At 38.7% G+C, this 24,081-nt stretch overlaps 1 protein-coding gene across 1 annotated transcript in view; it reads right to left on the bottom strand.

Annotated features, from left to right (window-relative positions):
- NR3C2 (nuclear receptor subfamily 3 group C member 2) overlaps positions 1-24,081 on the bottom strand; it is a 494,406-nt gene that overhangs the window by 114,316 nt on the left and 356,009 nt on the right. The window contains exon 3 of the mRNA XM_007953808.1: positions 15,130-15,246. Coding sequence (XP_007951999.1) covers positions 15,130-15,246 — 117 coding nt within the window. The remainder of the gene's footprint in view (positions 1-15,129; positions 15,247-24,081) is intronic.

The following is a 24,081-nucleotide window of genomic DNA, read 5'->3' on the forward strand; positions in this document are numbered from 1 at the left end:
TGTCTTTAACTTCAAATTGAACTTGCGTATGAGCAGTTGATGGTCTGTTCCACAATCAGCTCCTGGCCTGGTTTTGGCTGAAGATATTGAGCTTTTCCATTACCTCTTGCCACAGATGTAGTCAATCCGATTCCTGTCTTTTCCATCTGGTGAAGTCCACGTGTGCTGCCATTTGTGTTGTTGAAAAAAGGTGTTTATAACAAACAAGTCATTGGTCTTGCAAAATTCTACCATGTGAATTCCAGCATTATTTCTGTCACCAAGGCCAAATTTTCCAATTACCGGTGATTCTTCTTTGTTTCCAACTTTTGCATTCCAATCACCAGTGATAATTAACACATCCTGATTTCAAGTTCGGTCAATTTCAGACTGTAAGAGTTGGTAAAAATCTTCAATTTCCTCATCTTTGGCTTTGGTGGTTGGTGCATAAATTTGAATAATAGTCGTATTAACATGTCTTCCTTGTAGGCGTACGGATATTATCTTATCACTGACAGCACTGCACTTCAGGACAGATCTTGAAACACCCTTTGTGGTGATAAATGCCATGTCATTCCTCTTTAAACTGTCATTACTGGTATAGTAGATCATATGGTTGTCTAATTCAAAATGGCCAAAACCAGTCCATTTCAGCTCACTAATGCCTAGGATATCAATCTTTATGTGTTTCATTTCATTTTTGGCAACTTTCAATTTTCCTAAATTCATACTTTGTACATTCCATGTTCCAATTATTAATGGATGTTTGCTGCTGTTTCTCCTCAATTTGAGTGGTTCCACATCAGCAAATGGAGGTCTCAAAAGCTTAACCTTATCTATATGAGTAAGGCTGATTTTACTTTGATAATGCAGCTCTTGCTCAGTCCTACTTTGAGAGCTTTCTAAGCTAAGTGAGCCACCTTCCTCCTCTGTATTGGACAATGTTTCTGGACTATTCATCATAAAGTTGCGCAGTAATATATCAGACAGTGTTTCTCTGGTATTTATAAGGTTTTCCCTGACCAATTCTTTGAAAAGTGGATGGCCTCCTCCTTCTTCCTAGTCTGTCTCAGTCTGTAAGCTGGGCTGATAACTGTGCAACAGTTGCACCCCACTGGGTTTGAAATACCAATGGCACTGCCTCAAGACTCACAGCAACATGTCACACAGTAGGACAAACTGACAGACAAGTTTGTTTCCCTTAGCTGTTGGAAACCCCTCCAACCACCCTTACCTGGATCCCTACAGCTAACTCCTCGATGTGTTCCAGTCCCCTTTGCCTTTCCAGTGCTCTCCCTGCTTCCCGCCTCGCTGCCTGCTCTGAGGTCCTTTTTTTGTCTTCTCCCTGCTTCCCACTTGCTGCCTTTTCTTAGGTCCCTGAAATTTAAATAATATTTTGAATATGTACATATATTTAAATCATATATTTATTGTTGTTGTTATTGTTGTTATATGCCGTCGAGTCAGACCCGACTCATAGCGACCCCTCCTTGGGTTTCCAAGGTAGTATCACTACGGAAGTAGATTGCCTCATCTTCCTTCCGAGGAGTGGCTGGTGGTTTGAACTGCCAGCCTTCTAGTTAGCAGTCAAGTGCCTTAGGCACTATGCTACCAGAGCTCCTCATATATTTATATTTATATACAAATATAAGGAGCTCTGGTGGCGTAATGCCTAAGGCATTTGAGTGCCAACCAGAAGGCTGGCAGTTCAAACCCACCAGCCACTCCTCGGAAGGAAGGTTGGGCATTCCTACTTCTGTAGTGATACCGCCTTGGAAACCCAAGGAGGGGTCAATAAATATGTATGTATTTAAATATATCTCTCTATATTAGTGGCTAAGGCACTTGACTGCTAACCAGAAGGCTGGCGGTTCAAACCCACCAGCCACTCCTCGGAAGGAAGGTTGGGCAATCCTACTTCCGTAGTGATACTGCCTCGGAAACCCAAGGAGGGGTCGCTATGAGTCAGGGCTGACTCGACGGCACATAACAACAACAACAACAACAATATTTAAACATATATAAATACTTTGAATACATATTCAAAGTATTTAATAATAATATTGTTGTTGTTGTTGTTATGTGCTGTCGAGTCAAATCCGACTCATAGAGAGCCCCTCCTTAGGTTTCTGAGGTGGTATCACTATGGAAGTAGATTGCCCAACCTTCCTTCCGAGGAGTGGCTGGTGGGTTTGAACCACCAGCCTTCTGGTGAGCAGTCAAGTGCCTTAGGTACTATGCTACTAGAGCTCCTTTTAATAATATATGTTTAATTAAATTTATTTACTTATTTAAATAACATATTATTTAATATATATTTATTAAAAGTATTTAATACTTATATTCAAATGAGGATTTAATTTGGTGAAATGAAAGACATGCTAATTTTAATTATGCTCCTAGAATTAGTTTCCTTTATAGCTAAAAACCAAAACCTAAGCCCAACCTTGCTGCTGAGTCAATAGCGACCCTTTAGGACAGAGTAGGATTGTTCCATAGGGTTTCCAAGGCTGTGAATTTTTACAGAAGCAGACTGTGTCATCCTTCTCCTGCAGAACAGTTGGTGGGTTCAAACAGCTGACCTTTTGGTTAGCAGCTGAGCATTTTATCACTGTGCCACTATGGCTTGGTTCCTTCATAGTAGAAGTTATAAACTGGAAAGTGAGCTAAGCATAATAAAAAAAATATTAACTGAATTTTTCAAACTGTGGCATATTTCATGCAAAAATATGTATTTGTGGTATTGCTAAGAAAAAAAAAAACTTAAAATCTGGCAATAGCTGCCTGCATTTGCCTATGGCAACAAATGCCTGCAGCTGATAATGCTGTATCTTTAGATAAAAGTTTTTCCTCTATGCTTTATAGATAGGTGGATTCGATGTAAAATTCCTTGGTGCTTTAAAAAAATTAGAACTTTTTCATGTATTCCACTACCCATCTGTCAGTTTGTCATACTGTGGTGTCAAGTGTGTTGTTATGATGCTTGAAGCTATGCCACCAATATTTCAAATAGCAGTAAGGTCACCCACTGTGGACAGGTTTCAGTGGAGCTTCCAGTTTAAGACAGACTAGGAAGGAAGGCCTGGAGATCTGCTTCTCAAAATTAGCCAATGAAAACTCTAAGAATCACAACAGTACACTATCCAAAATAATGCTGGAATATACACAATGACTGCATCAAGGGACTTGGAGACTTGATGCAAGGATTGTGGGAATAGCACAGAACTGACTCAAAGGTAACCAACAACAACAAATCAATATACTGAAAACTTACATTCAGTTTACTAGAGACCCAAATCTTATAATTAATGCCACATTTTTAAGCTAGAAAAAGAATTTATAAGCAACACACCACATTAGAGAAATACAAGTTCAATGTAATCACAACACCAGGTTTACAATTCACAAAGCATGGTCCACCACACCCAAAGAGTGTATGTACTGAGTGACAAGTGCATATCCTATACTTTATTATACTCATAAAAAAATGAGTAATGACTGATGGATTTCAACATTCTTTCTTACATTAAAATTCAAGCTAGGCTTTATATAATAGAGTTTATTAATAACCATATACTAAAAGGAATATTTGTTCCTGTGATGAAACAATTTCCCCAAAACTTAATTTTCCTTCAGCTGTATTATTGGCACTGCTTACCATGGTCAACTTCCTGCTGACATAAACCTGGTTTACCACACCCCTGGGTTTATAGCCTAGTTCTCATCTTCGAAGTCCCTTCCCTGTTCCATGAATGGTAGGGCTGCACCCGACCCATTTAAGTATACAATTAAACATGACTACAGTGTGAAGGAATTTCCAGGTACAACCTGAGTCCATTTAGTTAAGAGTCCATACAGTCACGAGTGTAGTTTCACTGTTCATTTAACATAGCACATATTTTTCTCATGGATTAAGGCTCTATAGGTCTTCCCTGGTAACAGTCTCTTTTCTAAGCTGGCAGGTTTTTCTGTTTCTCAGAGGTATGGCTGGAATACTGTCCTTGTGTTTAGGGTCACACACAGAGGCCTACTTACTTCTGTTCTATTCGACTTGCTCCCCAGACATAAGCTGGGTGTTTCTGTCAGTTTGGATGAATTCCAGGGAAGACAGTTCTTCTCTGCCTGAAATCAGCACTCTGACTTTAGGTCACATTTTTAAGGAAACCGTGGATTCCACTGATTTAGCTAAAAATCCCTGGGATTTAATCCCCTAAACTCAAGTGAATCTTCATTTTAGGCTAATCAGCTTGATACTGCTTCACTGGTTTTCTTTTCCTTACCTCTTATTTATTTTTTTCCCTCCCATTTACTTTGGGGCTTATTCCTACAGCCCCTTTACTCCAGGAAAAACTCATCCTAATTTAGCTTGACTTTGAACTTAAGGTTTCACTACAAACCATCCGATGAGGGCTAGAATTCCTAACTTTACAGAACTAATAGGTATCCCAGTATCTCATCCTCTCATATTGGTGACAAAGCTTGTAGTTAAATAAGCATAATCAAAAACTCAAACATCACTTATAATTCCTCATCAAGGAATGAGGAGATAGGCAGAACCTTTCCTGCACATATATTCATTTAAGAAGTGGCCAAATTATACTATGTAAGTCAATATTACCCTACCCACTGCCATTGAGTTGGTCTCACAGCGACCCCTCCTTGGGTTTCCGAGGCAGTATCTCTACAGAAGTAGATTGCCCAGTCTTCCTTCCAAAGAGTGGCTGGTAGGTTTGAACTGCTACCCTTCTGGTTAGCAGGCAAGCACCTTAGGCACTATGCTACCAGAGCTCCTAGTAACTGCATAGGTAAATTTAAATATTTTGCTAAATTCAGCTTAGTAGTATTCTAACAAAGTTTACCTGCAAGTTCATTCATTTCTTCAATAGCATTTATTTATTAAGCATTTACTTGTGCTAGGTCATGAGCTCTAGTGTCACAGTGATTAAAGTGCTCGACCGCTAACCAAAAGGTTGGCAGTTCAAACCTACCAGCCACTCCATGGGAGAAAGATGCAGTAGTCAGCTTCTATAAAGATTTGTAGTCTTCCTATGCGGTAGTTTCTACTCTGTCCTATAGGGCTATTATGAATTGGATACTGCCTCGGCAACCCAAGTCAGGGCCAACTTGACAGCACATAACAACAACAGTATTATGATAGCAGTGGGTTTGGTTTTGGTTTGGTTTGTGCCAGATCTCGACATGAAAACAAAAATACAATCTTGTCCCTAAGAAGGCTATTTGGTAAGAAATACCTATACACAAATAATTACAATGTGATGAGAGCTATAATGGAGGCTTTGGAAGTACAGATGAGGTACTAGTTGACAATTTGATCAAAAAAATCATAGAAAGCTTTGAAAAAGCCTTACTAAGTTACATACACATATAACATTTCTAAATTGCTTAAAAACATATAAAAGACTCATCTGTGAGCAGTACACTTAATCCAGAGGTGATATATTTTTTGATATAGGTCTGAAACGTGTAATACCTCATAGCATACAGAAGGAAACCAAACACCATTTAAGAACTGTGTGCACAAAGGCACAACCAGAAGACCATAAGCAAGAAATCAGAGTGGTTTCATGGAAAGGAAGGGTATCAGGGAATATGGAGAAAAGGGAATGTGGTGTCTAAGCACGTTGTTGTTGTTAGCAGCTGTCAAGTCAATTCCAACTCATGGTGACTCCATGTGTGCAGAGTCGAGCCACAGAGAGGGCGGAATCAGGATAGTATCCAGGCATCAGAGATGCCACACATCTTTTTGGAGAAAGGTTATTATGTAATGTAGTAGCAGAGTAATCTGCCCCCAAAGAAGTCCCCCTTCTAATTCTCACAATGTGAATGTGTTACTTTATATGGCAAAAGGGACTCTGAAAATTTAATTAAGCACTTTAAAATCCTGGATTATCTGGGTGGGCCCAACATAATCACAAGGATCTTTATAAGAAAAAATGAAGGAAGGAGCATCAGTTAAAGAAAGACATGTAATGAGGGAAGAAGAGGTAGGAGTGGCATGATTGCTGGCTGTAAATACGGAAGGCGACCATGAGCCAAGGGGTGTAGAAGAGCTATAGAAACAGGAAAAGACAAGGAAATGGATTCTCTTCTAGGGCCTCCATAAAGGAACATAGATTTGTTGAAACTGATTTTAGTCTGTTGCTGTTGTTATGTGCCGTCAAGTCGGCCCCGACTTGGGTTGCCAAGGCAGTATCACTACGGAAGTAGATTGCCCAACCTTCCTTCTGAGGAGTGGCTGGTGGGTTTGAACCGCCAGCCTTCTGGTTAGCAGTCAAGTGCTTTAGGCGCTACACCACTAGAGCTCCCTGATTTTAATCTAGTGAGGCTCATTTTTGACTCCTGACCTCTGGAAATGTAAGATAATAAATGTGAATCCTTTAAGCCACTAGGATCATGGATTATTACAACAGCAGCAGGAAACAAGTACACATAGAAATGCAAATGTATTCCTCTTGACCTTCCTATGACTCTGGTGCAAATGAGAGGCAACGCTTATGGCTGAATATGAGGGCCCTACCACTCCAACTTGAAAAGCTATTTTAGCAGAGGCCCATAGTCCTGATTCAAGTGAACCTGTGGGTGGGAGAAGTCATACACAGATGATGCAGAGAGTGCCATGGGGCAGGTGGTAGGATAGTTTGTCATACAGAGTAGTATCCAGGAGTGACCCAGAACTTTCCAGGGGAAACTCAGAACTCTACAGGGGTAGAGAAAGAAAAGGGAAGTGTGTGCATGTTTGTTTGTTTGTTTTTTGTGTGTGTGTGTGTGTGTGTGTGTGTAAACACCAAAAACAAACTAGCATTACAACCACTGCTTTATGTTCACTCATAACATCCTATTTCGTTCCAATTTCAAATAACCTAAGAGAAGACTTCCAACTTTTTTTTTTATTAAAGAAGAAACTAAGTCAAATATTCTGATAAAAACTAACCTACTGCATCTGAAAGCAGTTGGAGGAATGGATAGTAAGTTAGTAAACCCCCAAAAAACTAAACCCACTGCCAGTCAGTCAGTCAATTCCAATTCATAGTGACCCTGTAAAACAGAACAGAACTGCCCCTATAGGTTTCTAAGGCTGTGAATCTTTACAGAAGTTGAATGCCTCATCTTTCTTCCACCGAACAGCTGGTAGGTTTGAACTGCCCATTTTCTGGTTAGCAGTTATGTGCTTTAACCACTATGTCATCAAGATGCTTTAACAAGTATAAAAGGGCATAAAGTAGCTTAAGGGTTTGGAAGAAACCATGTATATGACAGTTCCTCGTAAACTCCAGTAACTACAAGCATGAGAAAGAAGGCAAGAGGGATCTGGACTAAATGTTCTCAGTTTTATTTTCTAGTTAGTGTTAATTTGAATTAATAATGACATAAAAATAATACTAAATAGAGGGGGGAAAAAAAAACACTAAGCTGATTGCTGCAGAGTTGATTTCGACTCATGGAAATACCATGTGTTTGAGTAGAAATGTCCTCCATAAGATTTTCAATGGTTGTGAGCCTTTGGAAGTAGATCTCCAGGTCTGTCTTCTGTGATGCCTCTGGGGGAATTCAAATTGCTAGCCTTTCAGTTAGTAGCTGAGCACTGATCTGTTTGTGCCATCCAGAGAATAAAACCAAGGGCTTAAAAAAAGAAGAAATGAAAGGGATTATGTCATAGCAATACACAGGGATCAGATCAATTAGATCTGTGCAGAGGCAATGGAGAAGCTCAATGTCTTCAGCCAAAACAAGGCCAGGAGCTGACTGTGGAATAGACCATCAACTGCTCATATGCAAGTTCAAGGTGAAGCTGAAGACAATTAAAACAAGTCCATGAGAGCCAAAATATGACCTTGATTACATTCCACCTGAATTTATCTAGAGAATAAATTTGACATACTGAACACCATTCAACAATGATTTTACTATGACAATTACTTGGCTTAACTTACATATGAAAATTCAAAAAACATAGTTTCACTGATTTATAAAAATGTGTTTTCCCTTCCACTTCACAGTTTAAAAGTTCCATTGAAATTCTTATTGTCCATAAACAAGAGGGAATGGGAAGAAAAAAAAAATCTGAGGAATGGTATCTTCATAAAACTTGATACACTTGGGCTTTCTAAATTTCTACAGACTACTGCATATCCTGCCTCAGGAGACCCTTAAAGATATAAAAATTGTTTTTCTTATTGGATTTCAGATATTAAACCTACTTTCTCACTGGTGTTGATTCTGTAATTTCTCTCACCAGACCTACACTCTGTGTGAGTTTTGCAGCTGACCACGGCAACTAGTTGAAGCAAGTTGCTGGCAGATAAAGCCAATTTTCCTCAAGTAAAAAGATCTGTCTAGGTTTGCTGTCTCAGTCACAAGCTGTCATTCTTTGGCATTTAGGTCCTTTGTTGTTTTCACACTTCTCCTTTTCAGTTTTTAAAGTATTTCATAAGTAGTGACTTATTGATGTCTCTAGATCTTTTCACTGCTACCTCTTGATGTTCACCATCCCTCCTCTTTGGCTAATTGCTTGTCTATTTTTTTATTTTTATTTCTGTATTCAGGAGCACTGCTAATATTAGTCTTAAGTTTATCTTCTTTTTAGAAAGCTGTTATTTTTTTAAGTTTTATTATAAAACATTATCATATTATTAATAAACAGAAAAACAGAGAAGAAAAAATGATCCATTATCTTACTTCACTAATGCAGCCATTTCTAGTACTCTAATATTTCCTTCTAGTTTGCTGACTTATTCAAATCTTTTCATGTATAGTTGTAATCATAGAATAAACTCAACCCACTGCTGTCAAGTCAATTCCAACTCATAGTGACTCTACATGACAGGACAGAACTGCCCCATAGGGTTTCTAAGGCTATAATCTTTATGGAAGCAGACTGTCACATCTTTCTCCCACTGCGTGGCTGGCAGGTTTGAACCAACAACCTTTTGGTTAGCAGCCAAGTGCTTTTAACCACTGCACAAAGAGGGCTCCTGATCACAGAACCAGTACCTACATAATTTGCATACTACTTTTTCATCATTTACATTTTCAAGAATGTATTCTATGTTGCTATACAAATCTCTCAACAATAATGTTTCTTGCTAATCAATATTATATCATGTGGATGCATTCTAATTTAAATATTTTTCTTGCTTTGCACAATTAGTTAATTTTTTTTGTTATTGTATGTAATATTGTGATGAACATCTTTATAAGTTTAGCTACTTCTGTATTTTAAACTGTTTCTCTAGATGTATTTCCAGAAAATAATTACTTAGGTAATGAGTGAACAATTTTATGTCTATAGGTGGTATAAACCGTTATGTTCTTGACAATCTGCCAAGGAATTGGCAGATCTAACCCACCCAGATGTATCCTGGAAAACAGGTCTGGTGGTAGGTGAAAGGTCAGGTCCTTGAAACCCCTATGGAGAACAGTTCTACTCCATGCACCATTGGGTTGCCATGAGTCAGGATCTACTTAACAGCAACTAACAACAAATAAGAATAAAAGACACACACTGCCAAAACATTTTCCATTCTTATTAGTAATGTACATGAGTATGTTTCTTTAAACTATTCACAACATTTGCATAGTTTCCCTTCTGTTTCACCTAGCCATCTTCACCAAAAGCAAACATGATGTTTGCTGCTGCTGCTGCTGCTAATGTGCTTGGTGTCTGAAAGCCTTCTTTCTCTTCACATAACAGTCCCATTCCAAGAGGGAAAGATAACCTCAACAGGATCCTGCTGAGACTGCATAAAAAGTGGTTTCTGGGATTGAAGGAGGTTGCAGATTTGCAAAAGAATTAAATTAGAACCAGAATTAGGAATTTCCTGTGGCTTGTGAAGTAAGATTTTAGAATTTTAAAGTCTTCATTAAAAAAATGTGAAAATAGACTTCTTAGCATATCTACTGAAAAACGAAATAAGGAGGGTAGTTTGAAAGAAAGGAAGAAAACTGAAGTAGGGTCACTATGCTGCATTTTCATGTCAAAGGATACTCCCTTAGCCTCCAAGCTTCATCTGTAAAATGGGAGGACTGCAATAGGAAACCACTAAGATGGCCTCTTCAGAAGGAAGATGGGGCAATCTACTTCTGTAAAGATTTACAGCCTTGGAAACCCAATGGGGGTTGCTATGAGTTGGAATCAACAAAATGGCAGTGGGGAAAAAAAATTGCCTCTGTATTGCATGGCTAGAGTGAAGTCAAGCTAGAAACACTGCATAGGATTCATTCTTAGTCTGAGGGCTGGCTGGCTTTAGCACTATGCTTTATACATTTTAGCAGAAGCTCTACAAGACATGCTTAGATCATCCTCTTCAGAACATGGGCATGTAAAAGTGAAGAGATTAATTCTTCCAGAGAGGCTATATAAAACAGTAAACTCTCATGCACACAGAACCATTGCTTTTCAGATCCACTATAGCAAGAGCGGCAGGCTTGGGGCCAGAAAAGCTGCCATTTTCCTTTAAATTTCTCTGTTGACATTCTCACATTTTTCTGTTGTATTTTCCTTTGCATGCAGCCTAAAGCATAGCAGGATTTTAAACAAAAGGAATTAGTACTTAAGAGGGAGAGAGTAGGTCTAGAGATAGAGGAAGAGACACATTTACACTTCTAATTTCAGAGAAATACAAACGCACCTCCCTCCCTCCCTCTCTTCCTCCTTCTCTTTCTTCCTTCCATTTTCCGAAGTGGAGGTTAGCTTGAGGGATGTGGTTAGGACTGTATGCTAACCAACCCATGCTATTGTTGTTGTGTGCCACAGAGTCCACTCTGACTCATAAAAAAATAAACAAAACTCATTGCCATCAAGTCAGTCCCAACTCATAGTGACTGTTGGGTTTCTGAGGCAGTATCTCTATGGAAGTAGATGCCCAACCTTCCTTCCAAGGAGTGGCTGGTGGGTTTGAACCTCCAGCAGTCAAATGTTAGCAGTCAAATGTCTTTGGCACCATGCCACCTGAGCTCAGTGACTCTATATGTCATAGTATAACTGCCCGATAGGGTTTTCTAGGCTGTAATCTTTAAAGAAGTGGATTGCCAGGTCTTTTCTCAGCAGAGCAGCAGATCTTTTACTTAGCTGGCAACAGCTTATCACTGCTCCATCAAGGCTCCTTCTAAGCAGCCCATAGAGAAATATTTATCCTAAATTATTATGGATTCCTGACATCTTTAAAAGGAGATGTCTAAGTCTGTTCCTACAGCCATGATCACCCACTAACATAAAAAGCCTTCCAAATATTATACTAAATTGACATCTCCCTTATTTCCCAAGAGAGGTGGCAGGGAAGAAGGGTGGTTAAAAAGGACTTAAAAGCACTGCTTTTCCAGGAAAACAGAAGTGAGAGTGGAACATGTATAAAAAGATTTTAATTTAATTCGTATGTTTAAATTAAAACTGTTTCATATTAAAAGGTTAAACATCATAGTTTTTTAACATAATAAAATTGCTTGAACTTCTTTTAACTAAAATTGAGACTAAAAGTGATGTTTCGAAGAAAAAATATTACAATGTGCATGACCACTAGATAACTGACAAAAGTTAATCATCTCATTAACGAACCCAAAGTGATTAAACTGTAACTTGAACCTAAAGAAAATATTACTTTTATAAATATTAATTTCCACTCCACTCATTTTTGACTCACTACTTTCAACAACCTCAACATTCAAAGGAAGCTTTCTCTCTAGTAAACTTTTTACCAGAAACCACAAAACCTTTCTTGCATGTACAGAAACCAACAACAAATTAAGTGCATTCAGTAACAGGCACTGTGCCAAACCTTACTTACAGACAGTTGTAGAGACAAGGAAAAACATGTATGCCACAAAAGAAAAACCGAACCAAACTTATTGCCATCGAATCAGATTTGACTCATAGCAACCCCTCCTTGGGTTTCCGAGGTGACGTCACTACAGAAATAGACTGCCCAGTCTTCCTTCGGAGGAGTGGCTGATGGGACTGAACTGCCAGCCTTCTGGTTAGAGTCAAATGCCTTTGGCACTACGCCACCATGCCACAGCTGCCTTTAAGACGTGTTAGGTGCCGCTGAGTTGGTTCCAACTTACAGCGACACTATGAACAGAATGGAATGCTGCCTGGTCCTGTGCCATCCTTACAATAGTTGCTATGTTGAGCCTTTTATATGCAGCTACTGTGTTAATCCAGCTCATTGAGGGTCTTCTTTTTCATTGACTTTCTACTTTAAACATCAAATCAAATCAAATAACCACTGCACGTGAGTCAATTCTGACTCATAGCAACCCTACAGGACAGACCAGAACTGCCCCACAGGGTTTTCAAGGCTGAAAAGCTTTAGAGAAGCAAACTGCCTCATCTTTCTCCTGTGGAGTGAGTGGTGGGTTTTGGGTTCAAACTGCCGATGTTTGGGTTAGCAGCCAAATGTTTTAGCCGCTGTACCACCAGGGCTCCTTGATCCTCTACTTTTCCAAGCATGATATCCTTTCTCCAGGGATTGGTCCCTCCTGATAACATGTCCAAAGCACATGAGATTAAATCTTGCCATTCACACTCCTAAGAGGCATTCTGGCTGTACTTCTTTTAAGACATTTGTTTGTTCTTCTGGCAGTCCATGATATATTCAGTATTCTTCAATAGCGCCATAATTCAAAGGCATCCGTAATTCTTTGGTCTCCCTTATTCCTTGTCCAGTTTTCGCATGCATATGAGGTGATTAAAAAAAAGCCATGGCTCCCTTTATTCATATGGATATCTGAAGAATATTCCGTAATTTATTTAAACAATCCTGAATAGATGAATATTAAATGTATTTTTGATATTTAACAATTCCACAACGCATATCTTATGCACATATTTCTCACATTACAAGAATATACTCAAGATAAATTCTTAAAAGTGGAATTGTTGAGTCAAAAAGTATTTGCTTTTTAATATTTTATTGAAATAGCTAAACGGCTCTCCATGGAGTTTTACCAATTTATACCTCCATTTTAAATGCATGAGATTGTCACTGAATGTGACTTTGTTTCTACACCCTCATCAATGTCATAAAATTGTTTTATCCTTACCAATCTGTAAAAAATTATCTTATATTTTTAATTTTCATTTCTCTAATGATGATTAGAATGAACATCATGTGTTTTAAGAACCAACTGTATATCACTTTTTTTCTGTGAATGGTCTGCCCATATGCTTTACCAGTTTTCCCAGTGAGTTGATTCCTTGTTCTTATGTATTTGTAAGAGCTCTTTACGTTTGGGAGAAACAAACCTTTTATCTATCAGTTGCAAATACTGTCCCACAATTTCTTATTTATCAGTTGCCTTTGCTGTAGTAACTTATTTGTAATTAGTGTTGATTTTCTAAAAAAAAAAAATTAATAGCTTTTGGGTTTATTTCACACTTGGGTCTTTTCCACTTAGAGAGTACAGAAACAATCTACATTTTCTTTTAGTACTTCTGTGGTTTATTTTTCAAAGTTTAAAGTTTGAAACACCAGAATTTATTTTGGTATATAGTGAAAGTTTGGATTCAACCTTCTTGTTTTCAAGATGGATACACAGGTGTCACAATATTATTGATTAAATAATCTATCCTTTCCCCACTGTTCTGAAATGCTGCCTATATCTTAGCCAAATACACAGTATTATTTAGATATATTCTTGACTTTCCAGACTGTTCCAACGATCTGACAATCAATATACCAATATCACAGGATATTTTAATTATTGTAGCTGAATAACAACAAATAATAATATATATGGTTTAGTATCTGGTGGGGCTAGTTCCTCTCATTATTTGTCTTTTTTAGAATTTTCCTGGCTGTTTTTCAAGAACTTTGAATCAACTGGCATTTTTTATTAGGATTATGGTATTTTTTAAATTGACTGAAGAAAACCTGATACCTTTAGGATACTGAAGCTTGCCACACATGGACACTGTATGCTTTTGCATTTGATTCAAGTCTTCCTCCTCCTCCCACGCCTCTACTTCTTTTGGTGAGGCTCTGTGCAGTGTAGTAAATTACTTAGTGTGGCTTTTCTACCCATAAGTCTTTGTAAACTCTAAGGTGGGAATTGCTATTAGCTAGGGAGGAGATCCTGATTTTAAAGTCGCCCACCTGGGTTATTTCTGTTGGGCGTGGCACAACACAATGTTCTGGGAAGTTCCCACTCTCTCTCCTGTGCTTAGAGTTCTGATGCTGTGATTGGCTAGTTTGACCACCCTTCCAGGCTCAAAAGGAGGCCTCCTGGAGGCAGAACTCTCTCTGACTGCTGGTGGAGGAGGACGTGCTGCCGAAAGAGACACGCACCCCTGAAAGAGACACGTGCTGCTGGGAAAGAGCCGCAAGAGACACGCATCGCTGAGTGAGACACCGAGGGACCGGCACTGCTGGGAAAGAGACTGTGAGAGACTCTTGGCTGAGGGACGGTGGGCTGGGAGAGAGACTGAGCATTCTTCCTGGATTTGAGTTGTAGCCTGGTGCTTCCCTAATAAACCCCATAATCTGTGAGTTCTGTGTGGCCACTGCAGCGAATTATCGAACCCAGGAGAGAGGTGGTGGGTGCTCTGGGAGGAACGGTTGAAGAAAGGGCTAGAGGAAGGCAACATGTCTGGCCTGGCAGGAATAGGCCTTGGGTTACTGCTGGTAACCCTGTCTTCCCCTTGTAGGGTTAGAGGAGGTCAGAACATGTGGCCTCCTTGTCGTTTTTGCACTCTGTAATATTTTTTAAGTTTTCTTCATATACATTTTCCTTTATTCTTATTACAGTTACTCCTAGAGTTAAGAATGTATTTCTATGTGGTTAATGTTATCACATATAGGTCTTATTTATAAATAGACATGGCAATAAAAACTGTTAGCTACGGTTTTATATAAAAGGTCATTCATTTTTTGTTTTGGTTTGGGTGAAGTTCCCACTTCTTGAAACCTTACCAAACTCAGTTTTGAAACTTCACTAGGATCAGAGCTATATGACATACTTCTTTTAAAACTCCAGCTAAGAAATACTTTTCTCTTAAAATATGTTAGCATGAAAATAGAACTTAAGAGATTTTTAGAAACCTTATTTTCACTTTAAATTTTGAGAGTACACAGATCTTAGTAGTGTTGTGTTACATCATTAACAATTTATATTAAACTAAAACACAAAAATTACCTCCTAAATTCATTCCAGCTTGAAGACATTTCTGAAGTCTGCAGGCTGGACAATTCTTCCGTCGAATCTTATCAATGATACAATCATTTCTTCCAGCACATAAATAGTTGTGTTGCCCTGATTAAAATAATAAAGAGAATTGTTAAAATAAAGACTATTATACTAATGGTAAAGTATTACTATGTATAACCAGAATATGAAATGTCTCCTTTTCTGGCCTTGAAATTTCTTCTTCTTCTTCAAAAAAGGAAACATCTATGGATAATTTAGATAATAGGATAATCAGCTTAGTGTAGCATAGCTAAAACTTTAGATTACAGATGAGAACACTAACTTTACATTTATTTACAGATAGGTTCTCTCATAAATCATGCCATATCCACCCAGTCGGGGCCGACTCGACGGCACATAACAACAACAACAACATCCACCCATTGAATTGATTTTTTGATAACTGTATGAGCTCTTTCAGGTAATGGTACAAATTTCATTCAGACATTACAACAGCATCAATCTAAACAAAGGTCCTGCTGCAGCCGTTTAAACTGCTATATGCCTGTTGCCATTTATACATGTGGTTTCATTGCGAAGACTTTTAAATTATACAACTGCAAATGCTTACCTTTCTTATTCTATAGACCACATTTGAACTAAAAGAATTCAGATCTTGGCAAAGCATGTGCTTAGAGAGTAAAAGTTACTGGCAAAATATAAAATTACAGTCTAGCTCTACATATCATTTATTTATTCAAACATTTATTCAACAACTACTAGGTACCAGGTGCCATTAAAGCACTAGGGATACAGCAATTAAAATGATAAATCAAAGTCTCAGCTTCTGATAACTTCTATTCTAGTGGAGGTAGATACATAGCAGATAAGTAGGTAAAATGCATAAAATGTTAGGCAGTAATAAGTGCTACAGAAAAAAAATAAAGAAGTGAAGAGATATATAATTTGATGGAGTTGGGAGTGGGTGTTGAAAGCTGGGATAGTATGGAAGACCTCACTGAAAATAAAGGAGTGAAGGGAAAGTGGAGGGAGCTAATTGTGTGGCTATCTGGGAAAGAAAACATACTACACAGAAAGCGAGAGGAAAGCAAATGAGGTAGGGGCAAGAGGAGGATGCTTGGCATATTTTAGGAAAAGCAAGAAGAGTGTGCATGAGCAGAGAGAACAAGCAGAGAGTAAAAGGGGATGAAGAGAAAGAGCTAACATGAGCCTGATCGTGTAGGGCCTCCTAGGTTACAGTCAAGATTTTGGTTGTTACTCCTAGTGAGATGGGAAGTAACCAGACTAGAAGACTTCAATCAAAGGAGTGATATGATCTGATTTACATTTAACAGGATCACACTGGCTGTTGTGTTGAAAAATGACTGTAGTAGATTAAAGACAGAAGCAAGAAAGAAGTCCAGAGGTAGGGGGCTATTACTATAATGTAGTGGAGAGATAATTGTTGGTTGGATCCATGTGGTAGCAGTGGAGGGCCTAAAGTGTAGTCAGATTCTAGATGTATTCCCTAAGCAGAACTGCCAAGATTTGCTATCAGATCAGATAAAAGAAGTAACAGAAAAAACATTCTTGGACAAACAACTAGGAAAATGGAAGTGCCAATAATTAAGATGGGGAAGACTGTGAGCATGTGGTTTATGGGAAATTATGGCACATAGCAACAACAACAACATCCCAGCACAGTCTTGGACATGTTAAGTTTGAGATGTCTAACAGGCATTTAAGTGGAGGTGTCAAGTTGGTAGGCAGATACACAGGTCTGGAGTTAGTGAGAGGTCTGGGCTGTAGATGTAATCAGGTTATGGTCATTATCCTAAGCCAGGAGAACAGATGAACCAAAATGAGATGGTATAAAAAGTGGTCATAAGCTGGAAAGAGAAGACGTCCAAAATCATAGAGCACTGAAAACACCCTGATTAAAGGCTCAAAAGCATACCCTTCAGCCTAGTCTCCATCATATTCTTTTAGTTGAAAATTACTAAGTTATCTGGAATAGTAAGAAAATGGGACTGAAAAGTCAAAAATTTTCTCTAATACCACCTCGAACAAAAAATTCACTGCCATCGAGTTGAACCTGACTCATAGCGACCCCTTCTTGGGTTTCTGAGGTGGTATCTCTACGGAAATAGATTGCCCAGTCTTCCTTCCGAGGAGTGGCTGGTGGGTTTGAACTGCCAGCCTTCTGGTTAGCAGTCAAATGCCTAACTCTGCCATAATGCCATCCTAGGAGACTATTTCCAGTGGAAATCCTGGACATGTATCACAAAGAGCTGAAAATATCCAAGTCCCATAAATTAGAAGATGTTTCACTTGCCAGAGTATCTCTTATTTCACACTATAATTCATTTCTATGAAAACTGTGGGGTTATTAACAGAGAGAAACACAAGAGGGAAGTGTTACTATGGTGGAAAAGAGGGACTTCATTTTTGACAAAGTGAATACACAACACTCTAACTTTCACTGTTAGAGATTCCGTTACTTAGCTTTAGTCACCTTTCTGTAAGATGACTCTGTTCAAACCTGGCAAGTAGGCAAGACTCATCAGCTTTAGCGACTCAATCATCTAACAAGAAAGGCAGAGGGAGAACGAGCCACTGGCTAGTATGTCTTAACTGTATTTATATCAATAAGAAGGTACAGAGCCTTGCTTGGAGAAGGGCAGGCCTGGATGAAGGCTTCTGGTAAGAAGCCTTGACCAGCCAGCACAAGAGTCCCACGCCTTATAGGTGGCAGGTAGAAAGGGGAGGGGAGGAGAGAGAAGGGGAAGCCCAAAGGGGAAAAGAAGTGGAGGGATGAGGAAAAAGGAAAAGCGGGGAGAAGAGGAGAAGGAAAAAATGGAAGTGGGAAGAAGACTTTTAGCACAATATTGACCTAGTTGAAATGAGTTTAAAAATTATATCCTGAGTCACTAAAACATACTAGACTGTCACCTGTATGATCTCTACTTTGACCCTCATAGGAAGCCTCAGAAGCATGTAGTGTATTTTGCTACTTTCTCAGCTGACAAAGCAAAGGCTCTGCTTTTGCATTCACCTCAGCCCCAGCCAGAACTGTATAGTTAGAGGTCAGGACTTGGGCTCAAAATTAGACGGGCTCTGCCACTCACTATTGTGTGAGCTCAAGCAAGCATTTTAACCCTCCTGAGCCTCCCTAAAGGGACCCACAAGATGAGAACAATATCTGCATGGCAAGGATAAGTGAGATGCATGTAATTTTTACATTAGCCCTAGGCCTGAAACACAGTAAGTATTCAATAAACGATAGCAATTATATCAATCACCCTAGCAAATGCTGTCAAGCTAGAATTCTCTAACCAGGAAAATATTTTTCTCATATGCAGGTAAAATAAAGATATTTCTGGATAAACAAAAGATAAGAGAATTTTTTTTACTACCAGAACCACATCATATGAAATGCTTTTCTTTCTTTCTTTCTTTCTTTCAAGCTGAAAGGATATAATATAAGTTGGAAATCTGGATACACAGAAAAGAAAGGAGAAAACTGGAAAGGGGAAATAAATGGAAACATTATTTTCTTGAATTCTTGAAAAGTCAAATGACTATTTGAAGCAAAAATAATAAAACTATTATGAGATAGATACATATGGTATAATACAGATAATATTTTATATACATATATAAGTAAATAGGAGCTCTGGTAGTGTAGTACCTAAGGCATTTGACTGCTAACCAGAGGGCTGGTGCTTCAAACCCACCAGCCACTCCTTGGAAGGAAGGTTGGGCAATCTACTTCGGTACAGATACTGCCTCAGAAACCCAAGGAGGGGTCACTTTGAGTTGGGTCCAACTTGACAGCACATAACAACAACACAACATATAAATAAATAATAAAATTGTATTATGGCAGATATATAGATCAATAGATAACTATATATATATATATATATATATATACACACACACACACACATATATGTATCTCGCATAATACAACTTTATTACTTACTTATATATGTATATAAAATATTTTACAACACAGCACAATAGATAGGATGGGGCAGAAATGAAATTTGACTGCTCTAAGTTTCTTTCTTTATACTTGAAATGGTATAATATTAATTTAGAGTAGCTTGTGATGAGTTTGAGGAGCCTGGTGGCCTAGTGCCTAAGGCATCTGACTGCTAACCAGAAGCCTGGCAGCTCAAACCCACTAACCACTCCTCAGAAGGAAGACTGAGCAATCTACTTCCAGAGTGATACTGCCTCGGAAACCCAAGGAGGGGTTGCTATGAGTCAGATCCGACTTGACAGCAGTGAGTGTGGGATTTTTCTGTTTTTTGATGAGTTTACCAGCAGCTCTGGTGGTATAACCATACTCCACTAAATTGCATTAATAGCCTACTACCCTTGGTTTCTCTGCCCCTGCCTTTGATCCACTAGAGTCAGTTTTCAATACAGCAATCAGTGTGATCCTGTTAAATGTAAATCAGATCACATCACTTTCACTCCTTTGGTTGAAGTTTCAGATTCTGAAACTTGCTCTTGAAAGGAGAATAGCTAAAGTGAAAGGAGGAAATGTTGGCATAAAAGAGCTGAACAGAAGATTTCAAAGGGCAACTTGAGAAGACAAAGTAAAGCTTTAAAATGAAATGTGTGAAGACCTGGAGTTAGAAAAAGAATTGGTCAATGTCCAAATATTTCAGGAGTCAGCATATGATCAAGAAACAATGGTACTGAAGAAAGTCCAAGCTACAGTGAAGGAACTGGCAAAAACAAAACAAACTCACTGCCATTGAGTTGATTCCAACTCACAGTGACCCCAATTTGAAGGCTAAAAATCTTTACAGAAGTACACTGTTTTATCTTCCTCCTGGGGAGCAGTTGGTGGGTTTGAACCACTTACCTTCTAGTTAGCAGCCAAATGACTTACCCACTATGCCACGAGAGCTCCAAGAATTGGCAGAATACCCACTGAGATGTTTCAAGAAATGGATGCAGTGCTACAGGTGCTGACACATTTATGCCAGGAAATTTGGAAGACACCTACCTGGCCAACCAACTGGCAGAGATCAATATTTGTGCCCATTCTAAAGAAAGGTGATTAAATGGAATGTGGAAATTATCAAATAATATTATTAATATCACATGCAAGTAAAATTTTGTTGAAGATAATTCAAAAACATTTGCAGCACTGTCAGTGAAGGCAAACACTGATCTATAGGTGGAAAGATGGGTGGACAGGTTGAACTATTATGTATGTCTATGCAGGGGGGAAATGTGCTCATGACCATGTATAGGGTTGGCAGACAACCTTTCCACAAGCGTATCTGTATGTTCTGTAAGAATTCCCAAGTATATAGTACAGCTGAAAAGGGACAAGGTTGTAGTCACTTCTTGGCCATAGCCAGCTACCCAGAGGGTGTGAGTAGTTGGACCTGCGGGCTCAGGACCATGGTTGCAGGGGACATCAAGCTCAATTTGCATAACATACTACACAAAAACACTGTTTCACATCCTACTTTGGCAAGTAGTGACTGGGATCTTAAAAGCTTGCAAGCAGCTATCTAGATGCAATGATGGGTCTCTCCTCATCCAGAAAAAAGAAGAATAAAGAAAACCAAAGACTCATGGAAACAATTAGTCCAAGTGACTGGCACACCATGTGATCTTCAGCCTATATGACTATGAGACCACAAGAACTAGATGGTGCCCAGCTACCACTGTCAACCACTTGGAGGGTGATCTATGTAGGAGATCCTGGATAGAGTGGGAGAACAATGTGGAATAAAACTCAAAACTCGCTGGGGAAAAAAGAAAAAGGACCATGTTTGCTGGTCTGATAGAGCCTGATGGAACCCCTGAGACTATGGCCCCTAGCTGTCCATCAGGTCTGGAACTGAACCCATTTCTGTGGCTTCCAGACAGGCATATGAGCTGAATGTTTACATTAGGTAGATACACACTCCTTGGAGAGATAAATCACAGAAGAATAAAAGGGCTGTGTATGCACAGGGAGACAGCTCAGGGGGCAGGAGTGCATGGGAGGGAAGGACACAGGAAGAGGTAACTATGGGGAGGAAGTGGGAGGAGAGCTATTATACTATGGAAAATTGCAGTCAATGTCATGGGACACAGTGTTATGTGAGCTGCTGTATGGAAAGTGTATTTGCTCTGTAAACTTTCACCCAAATCACATACACAAAATAATTTGTAGCAGTATATTGACAGGGAACTTCCAGAAATGCAAGCTGGATTCAGAAGAGGATGCTGAATGAGCAATATTATTGCTAATGTCAGATGGATATTAGCTGACAGCAAGGAACATCATAAACATGTTACCTGTGTTTTATTGACTATGCAAAAGCATTAGACTGTGTGGATCTTAACAAATCATGGATAACATTGTGAAGAATGGGAATTCCAGAAGACTTAATTTTACTAATGAGGAACCTGTACACAGACCAAGAGGGTGTTATTCGAACAAAGCAAGGGCATACTGCATGGTTTCAAATCAGGAAGGGCATGCATCAAGGTTATATCCTTTCATTTTACTTATTCAACATGTATGCTGAACATGTATCAGGGAAGCTGGACTATGTGTGTGGCATCAGGATTGGAGAAGGAGTCATTAACAACCTGTAATATGCAGATGACACAGCCTTGTTTGCTGAAAGTGAAGACGACTTGAAGCATTGTTGAAGATCAAAGACTACAGTCTTCAGTATGGATTACACCTCAACATAAAGAAAATAAAAATCCTCATAACTGGATTAACAAGCAACATCATGATAAATAGAAAAAAGACTGAAGGTGTCAAAGATTTCATTTTACTTGGATCCACAATCAACACCAACAGAAGCAGCAGTCAAGAAATCAGATGATGTACTGCACTGGGCAAATCTACCGCAAAAGACCTCTTGCAAGTGTTGAGCAAGGATGTCACTTGGAGGACTAAGGTGCACCTAACCCAAGCTGTTCTGTTGTGTGTAGGTTTGCTATGAGTTGGAGGCAACTGGACAGCACTTAACAACAACAACTTAAGTCATGGTATTTTCAATAGCCTCATATGCCCATGAAAGCTGGACAATGAACAAGGAAGACAGAAGAATTGACACTTTTGAATTGTGGTGTTGGCAAAGTAATGAAAATACCATGGACTGCAAGAAGAACACACAAATCTATCCTAAAAGAAGTACAGCCAGAATGCTCCTTAGATTTCATTCCACCTAGTCTGGTCATGTGGTCAGAAGGGACCAGTCCCCGGAGAAGGAGAGCATGCTTGGTAAAGCGGAGCATCAGAGAAACATCTTCAATGATATGGATTGACACTGTGGCTGCAATGATGGGCTCAAGCATAGCAGAGACTGGGAGGATGGTGCAGGATCAGGCAATGTTTCATTCTGTTGTACACAAGGTCATTATGAATCAGAATGAACTTGACTGCACCTAGCAACAATAACTGGTGGTAATGGTTAACACATTCAGCTGCTAACTAAAACGCTGGTGATTGGAACTCACCAGAAGGATGATACAATCTGCTTCCATAAAGATTTACAGCCTTGGAAACACTATGGGGCTGTTCTACTCTGTCCTGTAGTGTCACTGTGAGTAGGAATTGACTTGATGGTAAGTGGATATTTTGGTTTATGATGAGTTTGAAGAAACTCTGGTGGCACATTCATTAATAGCATTCTGTTGCTAACCAAAAGGTCAGCAGTTCAAATCCACCTGCTGATCTGTGGGAGAAAGATGAGGCAGTCTGTTTCGGTAAAGATTTAGAGCCTTGGAACTCATACTCCAAGGGGGTAGTTCTACTCTATTCTAAAGGGTTGCTATGAGTCTGAACTGACTTGATGGTAGTGGGTTTGGGTTTTGGTTTATGATTAAGTTATGAGTCAGAATCTACTCGAAGGCCACAGGTTTATAGGGTCCCCCCCCCCTTTTAATCATAGGTTAAGAATACATACTGTAGTTCCTATGGCAACAATTCTCAAAGTATACTCCCTGGACCAGCATGAGCATCACCTATGAACTTGTTAGAAAGTTAAAACTCACAAGCGCCACTCTACACTTACTAACTCAGAAAATCTGGGGGTAGAGTCCAGAAACCTATGTTTTATATAAATTTTCAGGTGATTGTAATGTATACTAAAGTTTGAGAAACACTGTCTTAGAGTAACCACTACAAAAATGGAACTAAGAGGCAATAAAAAGACAACAGAGTATAAAACGTCATACTAAATCCAGAAGAAGACAGTCAAGAAAAATAAAGGAACAAATAACAGAGGTAATGAATGTCAAGAAAACTGATATAAACCTAAAGTAAAGCAATAATTGAATTAAATGTAAGTGGTCTCAACATTACGTTTAAAAGTCAATGCAGCAGACTGGATTTCAAAAAGACCAAAACGTGTATTTTAAATATAAATGCACAGACAGGTTAAAGGGTAAAAAAAAAAAAAAAAAAAAAAGCATACTATACAAACATTAAGCATTAGAAAGCTGATGCGGCTATAATAAATCAGGTAAGGTAGACTTCAAGACAAAGTATAACCCCAAAGGTAAAGCAATTCATGTTACAATGATCTTTTTACAAATAACAATGCTGAATGTTCTATGCACTTAAAAGCAGAGTAGCAGAGTATTAAAATACAATACAATACAAGCAACAATTTATGGAAAAAAGAAAAATCCAAGATCATAGTTGAGGAGTTAAAAACCCCTCTCTGAGCAACTGATAAAGAAATTACTATATAGAAAATCAGTAAGTATACAGAAGATTTGAACAATATCATCAACCACGTTGACCTAATTAACATTTAGGTCACATAGCTATGTAACACATATGTTCTTTTCAAGAATGCATTGAACATTCACTGAGATAGATCATACCTGAATATATAAAACAAGCCTCAAATTTTATAAGGATTGAAATCACACAGGATATGTTTTCTCATCACAAAGGAATTATACTAGAAA

This window comes from Orycteropus afer, unplaced genomic scaffold (assembly GCF_000298275.1).
Source record: "Orycteropus afer afer isolate SDZICR_OR568_19922 unplaced genomic scaffold, OryAfe1.0 scaffold00415, whole genome shotgun sequence".
Taxonomy (NCBI): domain Eukaryota; kingdom Metazoa; phylum Chordata; class Mammalia; order Tubulidentata; family Orycteropodidae; genus Orycteropus; species Orycteropus afer.